Source organism: Balaenoptera musculus, chromosome 17 (assembly GCF_009873245.2).
Source record: "Balaenoptera musculus isolate JJ_BM4_2016_0621 chromosome 17, mBalMus1.pri.v3, whole genome shotgun sequence".
Classification (NCBI taxonomy): Eukaryota; Metazoa; Chordata; class Mammalia; order Artiodactyla; family Balaenopteridae; genus Balaenoptera; species Balaenoptera musculus.
Window position 1 is genome coordinate 66,963,671 of NC_045801.1, and position 12,313 is coordinate 66,975,983.

The 12,313-nt window shown below is 39.9% G+C and overlaps 1 protein-coding gene across 2 annotated transcripts in view; it reads right to left on the reverse strand.

Moving 5' to 3' along the window:
• Positions 1-12,313, reverse strand: part of C17H8orf34 (chromosome 17 C8orf34 homolog) — a 338,603-nt gene that overhangs the window by 257,936 nt on the left and 68,354 nt on the right. Inside the window, exons 4-5 of one of the 2 annotated variants that reach the window (XM_036830419.1) lie at positions 11,876-12,004; positions 354-382 (exon numbers count right to left, since the gene is read on the reverse strand). In XM_036830419.1, coding sequence (XP_036686314.1) covers positions 354-382; positions 11,876-12,004 — 158 coding nt within the window. The remainder of the gene's footprint in view (positions 1-353; positions 383-11,875; positions 12,005-12,313) is intronic. The other variant, XM_036830420.1, reaches the window with a different exon arrangement.

The following is a 12,313-nucleotide window of genomic DNA, read 5'->3' on the forward strand; positions in this document are numbered from 1 at the left end:
TAGCTATAGAAAAGTACAAGTGTCTTCCATATCACCATCATCATCATCATCATCTAGATACAGGCAGAATCCTAATAGTTTATATTAGTTTTCATTTTTAATATAGTGATTCAGTGATTACAGTGATTCAGCTTTCTCTAACCAAATTCTAAAACTCTCAACTCAAAAGAACAGGTGATATTATATATTTCATGCAATAACTTTCTTAAAAGAAAGCATAAAACTTTGAAAGTTTTAAAATGTTAGCACCAAACAAATTATATTTGAACACTTTGTTTCAGAAACTCTTTCATTTAGACAATGGATTAAAATGTAAGTTCTATGTTTTATTTTCATTAGATGGTTCAACGTACCTTATCGAGTTCATCTGAAATTGCAATACCTGGGATTCAAGAGAGAGAGAAATAAAAAAGTTTTAGAAGCAATCCTTAATAACCCAATCTTAAAAACAAAAATGAAAGTTCCAATTTGTAGAACTAGTGCATTTTCCATTCTATTTTTTCTTTTGAAGAGTGCTTCAAAATAATGTGATACCACCCTTTCTACCAATGAAAACAAATTAGAAATTTAAGTCAACTATAACAGTGTGAACTGCTGAAACAATGCAAATGATGCAACAAAAACAAACCAAATACCAAACAAAACAGGTACCTGCAAGCCTACCAGCTTGTAGGCTATTAAATGCAGAGCAAACTTGCAAAGACAACTGTAGAGATGTTGTCTTTATGTGATAATGACAATCAAGTGCAACTTAGCCTGTTACAATTTTGTTCTTTTTTAAGAACTGATTCAGATTCCTAGAGTGATAAAATATTAAGGCAGAAAGGTGGTTGTAGATCATGTATTTTAATTCCCTTATTCTCCAGATGAGGACACAGAATAGAGAACTGAAGGAATTTGTCCCACATTCCCTTAGATCAACAGCTTCTTGAGCCAATGGATAAAGATTCCTCCTCACAAGCTCCCCTTCTCCCATCTACACACTCCCCAATGCACATCAGTCCAATTTCTGTCTTTACCATTCTTCCAAAACTGTTCTAAGTTAGTTATGTAAAAAGTTTTAGTCCTTAATTTATTTCTCTGTGATGAGAGACTCTGTTAACCCCACTCTCTTTCTTGAAATGCTACCCTACCTTTTCTATTCTCCTTTGTCTCCTTCACAGGAATACTCTTCTCCGGGGGGAGGGAGTCCTTTCCTGAAATGCCAAGGGTACACTTCCCTTGGTAACCTAACCCATACCACTGACATTTTTATTCCTCTATATGGTGATGACGAGCGAATCTTTATCACCAGCACAGTCTTTCTTCCGAGCCAGTTGCTGAATCCCTGTGGGCATTTCAGTCGTAACGCGTCAGGCTAAAGACATCCTCCTCCCATTGTCTCACTTCCCCTTCTGTTTGAATGATGTTGTGCCTATGGCTGCACACAGGCACTGTGGCCAGGCATTGGAGCAGGTGTGGCCAGCCCTCAGGTTCAGGACATAGGACAGAGGGAAGCTGGTGTCAAACCCCAGTGTTTTTTGGTTTTTTTTTTTATGTTGCCATGAGAATCTAGAGGGCAGGTCTTCACAAAAGCCATGAAGGCTCCCTTCCTGCCCAGTGGTAGGAGACAGGGATGTTGACAGCCCCTCTCGCACTGCAGCCTCTAGCACTTGCTCAGTCTCTCTCAGCCTTAGCACTTTGTTCACCGTCCTGTGTCAGGGCACGGAGCTCTATCTTCCCTTTCCTGAGAAAGTATGTGGGCTGAAGGCGGTTTCATATTTTTGTTGCTTTTTAATTGTATATCTTTTTGTATGACAAAAACTATATTTTGCACTTAACCAGATATATTTTTCACCCCAGGTGGGGGGTATTCTTTGTAAAAAATAAATAAATAAAATAAAATAAAGGTTTTTTTAATGGCAAAAAGTTTGTTTTCTTGTCTCTGAGATGGTGTTGAAGAAGTTATTAGAAAGAAAATGTGTCCAAAAGAGTGTTCCCTCTACTTCACAATTCACATGGTTGAAAACCCTGTAGAGAAACCATTTCCTATTGACCGTAATGAATACAGTCAGAATGTGGGTTGGTGGGGTGAAGAGGGAAGGAATTTGAGCTACATTGTCTTTTGTCCAATTCACCAAAGAACTGTAGTGGGATCCTCTGGGGGTCCAAGCTAGTTTTCTACATCTATAGTTAATCATTACTAAATTCCTTCAACTTTGGAGCGCATGAGGCTTTCTTTGATTTTTGTTTTGTTTAATGAGCTCTTGAAATACAGGGAAATGAAGTTTGTGAGGGGATTTGGAAGGAAAGGGTTATGGGTCTCTTTCATAATTTGGTTTCATCATGGAGTTTCTTCCAGTATAAGCCTGGTTTATATGCAGGAAGACAAAAGACAGGACTTAAGGATTTAGAGTTATGACCATCAAGTTATTTGAAGGCAGCTACCGTTTTTTAACTCCGCAGCTCCCATTACAGTTCATATCCGAGCACATGATCATAACCCAGTAAATGTTTGCTGAATATTCAAACCAACCCTCATTCCTTAGGATATGCTTCAGCAGTTTCTGTTACTTCCTTGTAGAGTAATAACAACAGACTGATGGCACAATTCCACCTCTAATTGAAATGATTTTTATTATTCCTAAAGGAGTGACTAGTGATGAGAAACCCTGAGATGGCAGAGGTTAGCATACTTTCTGATTTCTGGTTCATTTAAACCTTTGCAGACAAATCTAGTCCTAGCCCTTATTTGGGGGTTGGCTTTTCTATGGACCTCCACATAGTAATTCCAAACCTCAGGCTCCTGGAGGTTCATAAAATCAATGTAAATTGAACAGAAAGTAGGACTGAAAAGATTCTTTTCCACTTCAATCTTTGTCTGCATCTATCTTTCATTCTCAGCAGCTCTTTTGCTCTCTCCTGGCTGTCTCTGTTTGTTTTTCTTTACCAAGGTGTCAGTCTCTAGCTCTGCTGTCATGGTGACTATCACCTTCCTGGGCCAAGAGACAAGGAAAATTCTAAAGTTTGAAGTCCACGGCAACACAGAAAATAAGAACAGACTGAAGCCAACGTTCAGCAGACTCTAAAGCACAAGAAAGAATGAACTGGGTTGGAAGAGAAAATCTGAAAGTAGTCTCAAGAAAATGAACCTGAGTAAAGATCCCCTCTCTGCTTAGGTACGGAATGTCTGTGGAGGATACTTTACCAGTTGCTATATCATCTCAGTCTGCTAAACTAGTAAATTAATCACACACAAAGCAGAAAAAATACTATGCCCTACTTCATCTCAATAAATGGCACCATTCTTCCCCTTGTAGATAAAACTAGAAACACAGGTGTATTCAAGATGAATTTTTCATAACAATATTCTATAAAATTCTTCTTTGGTAAAAGTTGTTGGTAATTAAGAATTTTTATGTGTCACTACACTAAAACAGAGTCCGGCCATGACTCTGGGGGTTCGGGGTGACCTAAGCTTAACAATTATTCAAGAACTTGCTGTATTATGAAGGTACCTGCTTCAACAATTCAGGGAGAGAAGGCTTCATGAAGGTAGGTAGCATTGCAGCTGGGCGGCATCACTACTGAGTGAGTGCGGTAAAGAACTCTGAGATATTCTAATGAGTCTGCAGTAGGGAGTACATGTGAGACACACAGATCCCACAGCTTTCTGAGCAATGATAAACATTTCTAGAGGTCTAACATATCACACACTTATGAATATTTGGGTTTAAAAAATATATGAAATGACTCAGGGTCACCTGGAATAACTCAGATTTCAAGATAATGTAGGAATTTTATACAGTACCAAATGGTTTATGTAAACATATTATTCCAGTTTATAGAAGCCGAATATATATTTCAAATGCTTATATTTACACTGATACAATATTACAAAAATGTTCCTTTCCAGTATGATTTCAAGATTAGAACTGAATATATTGTTTTCTATCTCAAATGTTGATGGTATGTGTTTGGGGGAGGGCTCTTTTCCCCTATATACTAAAGATTCCTGTATCTATATCCCTAATCAAATTTCTTCTCCAAATAGGCAATTTACACACACACACACACACACACACACACACACACACACTTGACTGCTGGGAACAGAGGAGGGCTATCCACACCACTGGGATGTACCAAAGGTGTTCGAAACAACATTCCTCCTCCACCCTCAAACCCTCTTGAATTCCTAGCTGAGGCACAGGCAGCACCCAGTCACCTTGATTATAAACAAAACCAAACAATAAAACAATCTAAGCACATCATTCTCTCTTTATCCTCACACCTCTTTCATATAAACGAGTCTTAACCATATAATCTTCTACACTTCTTTTTTTTTTTTTTAATATTAATTAATTTATTTATTTTTGGCTGTGTTGGGTCTTCGTTTCTGTGCGAGGGCTTTCTCTAGTTGTGGCAAGTGGGGACCACTCTTCAACGCGGTGCGCGGGCCTCTCACTATCGTGGCCTCTCTTGCTGCGGAGCACAGGCTCCAGACGCGCAGGCTCAGTAGCTGTGGCTCACGGGCCCATTTGCTCCACGGCATGTGGGATCTTCCCAGACCAGGGCTCGAACCCGTGTCCCCTGCATTGGCAGGCAGATTCTCAACCACTGCGCCACCAGGGAAGCCCTTCTACACTTCTTAAACCAGCGGTCCCCAATCTTTTTGCACCAGCGACTGGTTTCATGGAAGAATTTGTCCACGGATGCGGGGGGAGGGCGGGGATGGTTCAGGCGGTAATGCAAGCGAGGGGGGGGGGAGGGAGCGGGAGGGGGGGGAGCGGCAGATGGAGCTTCGCTTGCTTGCCCACCGCTCACCTCCTGCTGTGCAGCCTGGCTGCCAACAGGCCGCGGACCAGCACCAATGCCTGCCGTACACCATTCCCTCTTTTCTATCCCACAGCTACCGCGCTATTTCAGGCTCTCTTCATCTGGTTTTTGCCCTGAGACATGAACCGTATCAATTCCATCTTCCACGTGGCACCAGAGTGATCGTGCAAAAACACAGGATCATCTGCACCCCCTGACTCCCCTGCCACCTAGACTTCCACCTTCGTTGACTTTATTACTCACTTCATCCTTAATGCATCAACAATACAAAATTTTCTTCTTTCTCTGAAATTTTTCTGTGAATTTTCTTCCTTCTTTTTACACACATGCTTTTCTGCCAGGAACCTCCCACTTCATGACACATCTTCACGCTCCTTTTACCTTAGCTTTACCTTTTTATCCTTATAGACTCTACTCAGATATATTCTTCACCACGTTGGCCCTAAACCTCCTTGTTGAAGGCTCCCACAAGTCTCCTTACAAGGCTTTGAAATTCTGCTTTTCACAACTATCTCTCCTACTGAAAGGTAAACTTGAGGTCTGCATGCAATGAACAAACAATTACCACATCATCTGCTTCCATTTTCACTCATAGGCTATTATTCTCTAACTCCTCAGGCTGTTTGTCAGAAAAGACTTTTGGGGGATGTTCAGGATTGCTGAACTAAAAAAAGTCATCTGTTATTTTTTTCTTGGCTGAGTCCAGATGGCTATTATCAGTCACAGAGCATAAACATCTGTCCTCTGTTCTCCCAACAGCTGGGCTTTTTTCCTCGGAAAAGCTCCAGCCGGTGTTTCACATGAACTACAATCTGTAGACCAATGTCTAAATGGACTAAAGATACTCATCCTATCATTGCCTTCCTTCACAGAAAACTGCCAAAAGCAGCAAGAGCCTTAGGCTCAGAAAAGCCTTGGGCTCCTACTTGCTTACCTGGCTGTTTAATTTAATAGGCCACAGTTAAAGCCAAAGATCTCAGCAAACAAATCAAATATATAAAAACCAAAACCTATGTAATATGACATCAAAGGCCCACACTTAGAGAAGCAGGAGGTAGATCTGCAGTGAAAAAAGAGTAAGGGAGGGGTCACAGAAAAGATGGACCAGAAAGAAATGGAAGCAGAGGGGGCACTCGCCCAGCGAATTGTGACTGAATTATGTGCAGATCACTGCGCTACATGCTGGAGAGTCCAGGTGCCCCTGGACTCCCCGCAGCTCAGAGTTCAGAGGGCTGTGAAAGCAGATCACAGCGTTTAAGCACGTACAGAGAAAAGCATGGAAGCGCAAAAGGAGGGGTACCAGATCCATTCCACAGGAAGACAGCAGCACTAAATCATCAAGTGGCATTTGAGCTGAGGCTAAAGAGAGGAGCAGAAATTAGCTTGGGGCAAGTGGGGGTGTGATTTCAGGGTACAGACACAGCGTAAGCAAATACATGAAATGGGGAAACATCAGTGAGTGTGAAAAACTTCCCTGTTACTGGTGCGCAAGTGGCCTGATGATGAGTCATGAGAGGTTCTACTGGACACATGACTAAGGGTCAGAGCATGGAGCACCTTCTATGAGGTTTTAAGGAGCCCTTGAATGTCTGCAACAAGTGGTGTCAGGTCTTCACTCTAGATCCCATCCCACTGACTGCAGTGAGGGCTGTTTGGAGATACAGAGAAACAAGAGTGTGGACAGGAATGGTTATTCATGCTTCAAACTATTTCCGTATTTCTCCTGGGCTCACAAGCTAGACTACATTCCCCAGCCTCCCTTGCAGTCAGCTGTAGAATGTGGGTGATGTAACGTGAGCACTTCCACCTCTAGGCATTAGAAACCACCCCCATAATCCTCTATTGTCTCCTTCTGCTTTCAGGACCCTTGGATCAGGTGCTAAAGATAGTAGAATAACAGGATAGAACTGTCTGCAACCCTGGAACACTATATGGAGTGACTAAATACTTATACTGTATTAAGCCACAGAGATTTTGGCCATAAGACTCGCCTAACTTAAGGTCATGGTAATCCCTCCAGCCACAAGCTCAACATGAGCAGGGACTGCACCTGTTTTTTCTGTCATGGGGCAGGAATGAAATGAAACAAAATGGAACATGTTAAATGGATAAACCAATGGTCTGGTCAGTGGTGCTGAGCGTGAATTAGAGGGTGCTAATGTGGCAGAGAAGAAAATCATACCCAAGATAGAGGGAAAATATCAACACTTGGAAATTAATTATTAACAGTTAGGGAGAAAGACGAGTCTAGAAGGGCTCCAGCCTGGCTGAACCAGTAACTGAAGATGCCAACAGCTGAGACAAAGCATGAAGAAGAAAGGTCACAGTAAAGAAGGAGGTATGATCTACTTAGATATATTGAATCTAGCATGGCAGTGGGATATCCACCATCTTGTATAAAAGCATACACAGTCTAGATGGGAAATACACTTATCTGAGTTAGCTGTGTAGGGGTGATAATTAAATCTATGAGGGAGGATAAGGCTGGACACAGCATTTGAAAGAACAGAGGCAGAGAATGAACTGTGGGAACAGCATTCATAGTGGCAGGAAAGAAAGAGAAGTGTCAGAATGAAACCTACAAGATATGATGTGGAGAGCATCCAAAGACGATCAAATGAGGGCCAAGTCCCAGAAACTCAAAGATCGGAGAGTTTGAAGGCAGACAAAGTAATCAACAGTGTTAAAACTACCAGAGCAATTTTGTAAGATGAGCAAGAGTGTTCATTCAGTTTGACAATTTGGATTCAATTGGTGACCATAGTGAGAAAGGTCTCAGTAGAATGACGGGTGCAATTATGTAACTACACAGAGGCGTGAGAGGAAGATGAGCCGGTGGAGACCATGCGTGTTAACTATTCTTTTTGAAAATTTGGATGAAAGAGGAAGAAGGAATTCTGTTGTACCTCTGTCTGAGGTAACTCAACCTCAAGAGAAGGGCTTTTGTGTGTGTTTGTTTTAACATTAGGTAGAGCTCTGGTGTTCAGTATGGGAGCCACACATATGGCTAATGAACATTTGAAACATGGCTCGTCCATGCTGAGGTGTGCTGTGGAATAAAATTCACACCAGATTTTTGAAGCCTCAGTATGAAAGGAAAAGAACATAAAATACCTCAATAATAATTTTTGTATGGAATACAAATTAAACTGATAATAATTTAGATATACTGGGTTAATATTTTATTAAAATTAATTTTACAGGTTTCTTTTTCCTTTTTTGAAATGTGCCTATTTGAACATATAAAATCACACATGTGGCTCACATTACATTTCTGTTGGGCAGCACTCAGCTGAAGCACGTTATAGGCTGCTAGGGATAAACAGTAATAACACTAATAATATCTGTGGCAGGTAGAATTCTAGGACGACTCCCAAGATACATACCTGTGCAGTCCTTTCCCTTTGAGTCTGCATGGTGGGACCACTGAAGATGAAAGGGTATCACTCTCCTGATTTGGTTACTAAACAGCTGACTAAGTAAATCAGAAGGAAGATTATCCTGGTGGCCCTGACCTAATCAGATGAGCCCTTTAAAAGAAGGCAAAGCTTCAGAGAGATGCTCCCCAGTGGCTTCAAAGAAGAAATAGTGCATTGTTGTTTTGAGAGGAGGAGGCCACAAGGCAAGGACCTGAGAATGGTCTAAGAACAACCCCTGACCAACAGCCAGTGAGAAAACAGGGATCGTAGTGCTGCAAGAGCAAGCACTGAATTTGACCAACAACAAGAATGAGCTTAGAAGACCCCAAGCCCAGGAGAGATCACAGCCCCAGCCGGTACCTTAATTTCAGCCTGCCCAGCCCCTGAGCAGAGGACCCAGCTAACCCGCACCCATCCTCCTGAGGCACAGAAATCGTAAAATAATAAATCTGTACTCTTTAAAGCTGCTAAGTTTGTGGTAATTTGTTACACAGTAATAGAAACTGAATATTATATCTAACATTTAATTAGCAATTATTTCATACCAGGTACCATATCAAGCACTTTAGATACAGCATCTCATGTGATAGTCACAAAACCTTCAGAAATAGTACCATGATTATTGCAATTTTACAGTAAAGGTGACAGAAACACAGAGAGGTTAAGAAAGATTCCCAAGGTCACAAAACTAATAACTAGCATGATTCCAAGCCACTGAAGTTATTCTAACATGTATACCTTGAGGAGAGAATCACAGCATGAGGAGTGTCACAGTTCATGACTGACTTTAAGATAAAGCATTACATCGAGAGGTTTGCAAAAAGCCAGAAAGACAGCATGGTACAGTCTGCATAAGCTGACAGCTGTAGAGATGAGATAATTCTACCATTTTGAGGGATATAAACGATTTTTTGCTGTCCATCTCAACTAAATAACAAATACTTTAAAAGTATGAAACATCTTTAGAAAGTAAAACTAAGATAAAGCAAAGACCAACCCTGCCAGAGAGAATTCTATCAGAAACTGTATGAAAATTAGGAGATCACTAAAAACTTTCAACCTTTCCTGTGACACAGGAGAAAAAGGTCCACAATAACAAGACAATGAACATTCCTTTTGACTATAACTGGAGAAAAGAGTCCATTCCCTAAGTCTTCCTAGTAAATAAAACAATGGTTAATAAAGTTACCATTAGATTAGAGAAAGACTTACCAAGCCACAGCCATTATAAGAGTCAAACAAGATCAAACAAGAATGAACGACATCCTCCTTCTGGAAGATGGAAGAACAGTTTGAGATTAAATAGCTCAATTCTGGGCAGCAAGATCAGTACATAAACATAGTAAATGATAAGGTTGAATTTCTACTCATTTACAATCACCATCTCAGGTGAACTGATAACTGAGTAGTTAGATACATGCTGGGCCTAAGACAAGACGTTAATATTAAATCTCAGCGAAAATCACAGAAACTCAAGTCATCCAAGAAAGTAGCATCTTGTTCCAAAAGAGACTCAAAAAACTTATACAGAGAAATGAGCGACCCCTCCCTGTGTGACCAACTGCTCCCTTATGCCACATAAACACCACCACTACTGCCACAAAAAACAGAGCCCCCTTAAAACGATCAATGAAGCCAAAAACAACTCTCCATCATATACATCATATACATAGACGCTGAATGTTACACCGTACTCTGGCCAAGCTACGGACTCACCCAACAACTTCTCTGGCCCTGACCCTGTCCCAAGAGTAATGTCCCAAACCTGCATCTCTTCTACTCTCCTGATCAACCGCTACCCCAGCCATTTTATTTCTCCAGACTTCCCTGCCTGCGTTAAATGAGCCCCTGTCATAGCTCCCTCTCGCTTCTGCTCAGACAACTCAGTTGCGAGCCCCCACCTAAGGCTAGGTTTTCCTGGGACAGACTGCAGCGTGAACCTTGACGCGTCTGCTACAGATCTGGGCAAGTGCATCAGACTCCTTTATTTAAAAGTTTTAGTTAGTGGTCAAATGCTTTCTTACAAATTAACAATGATAAAACAAGTGTTTAAAAGGTAGTTGTCATGTTTTAAAGGACAAAAATTGACTAATACTATAAGTGAAGATGTGTAATAATTGGGCATTTTCTTCAATCTTTTTTTAAACTCACGTTTATAGATAAATTGAGAGTCTATAAAGAGCCACAGACTCTGACCAAAGGGGTAAGACATACATACATATACACACATAAAGCCTTTGACATATTAATAGGTAAGGTTCTTTTCATGAACGTAATAATTAGCTGAAAACTCACTTTATCATTATTTGCTCCAATAGTAAATCTAGACAAAAGCAGGATTTTCTTGAATCCCAACCAAAGAGTTTCTACTAATGGCAAAACTACGAGACCCTATCATAAGTCAAGTTAACTTCTGAGACAGGTTCACTACACAAAAGTCTAATAAAAAAGGCTCTAGTGAATTATAAATTAAGAAGTATGAAAAAACTAAATCTCTCTCTATATATAAAATTATACTACAATAAAATATAGTATATAAATATATAATTACAGTATAATACAATATATAAACACACACACACACGCACATATATACATATATATATAAACTTCTCCCAAAATATACCAAGGGTAATTTCTAACTTTAAAAAATATCGTGAAACTAGTAACACTATGCTATTTTAAAAAACATACTGATCCTCAAATATAATCTACTAGAATTTGCTAGTGTTCTATTTTCATTTAAGAATCTTTAATATTCCATAATACCAGAAGAACATTTTAGTGAGGCTATAGCATTAATATTCATCTAAAGGTGCCTAATTTTTAAAATTGAGAGCTACTTTAGAACCAGAGAAAGATAGAAATACCTTGAACTCACTACTAAAACCATAAAGTACATATGTATTTCTACATACATAGAATGCATTTATCAAATCAAAATATTTGTTTGTCTACTCTCACAACAATAACATTTAAAAGTTTTTACTTGAAACATATCATTTCAAACCTTCTCACCTATCAGAAGAGGGACACAGAATCATGTCTTCCTGATCTGGAGATGAGAGAACCAAGGCTCGTACAGGTTTAATGATTTACGTAATGTTATTCACCTCATAGGTGGCAGAGCAAAACTTCTGACCCAGGCCCTAGGATTACAGATCATTGCTTTTACAAAAAGGTACGTTGCTAGGTTCTGAGAGGATTCTAAGAAGAATCTGGTCCGGTCACTATCCTTAAGAAGCTTACAGACATCAGAAGGTCATGGAAGAAACAGGTACATGCATTAACTGGGATGACACAGAACAACAGGGTTCAAAAGAGAAGAATGAGTAAGGTACCATTAGGTGTACAGCTCACCTGGGTAACGAACAAAGACCTTGTAGAGAGACTGGAATCAAACAGCCATTGTGGGGAGGGGGTCTATAGCCCCTCCTACTCTATATAAACTAGTCTTCCCACGAATCCCTGGAACATGCAAGATCAGTCCTCGTTTCCCATCTCACGCTCTTAGAACTCCTCAACCTCTCATGGAATTATAATGAGGATGTTGGAAATATGTTACTGGTAATAGTAACGAATGTTTCTACTTTAATATTGGTTAGGAATTCCAATTATAATGAAGTAAATGAACTTACTTCGAGAGAGATTCTCAAGGGCTTTTCCCAGTTTCTTGCTCTCTTGAAGGATGTGGTTCAATTCATCAAAATCACGGCTTTCTGGTTTAGTCCTCCAGTTCCACTTAGGATGATCTACTGACCTTGGCACTATGTTTAAAAAAAATGATTACTTCATAAGCATGCTACATAATGATAAAAACTTACTATTCATCATTATGTGAAAGACTGTATCAAGATCAGTGTACAGAATAAAAATGTTTGGAAATGGTTTTCTTGTGAGCAAACAGAGGGGAAGTTATGAAGCTGGGTTTTAAGAAATGTTTTAACTGAACAAGTAAGGAAGTGTGACAGTGTTTATAGAACAAAGAAAATTCAGGTGCTGATTTAGAACTAATAATTTGTATAAATCAGGGAAAAATACAAGCAAAGTATATTTTCTATTATGTTTTAGCAGCT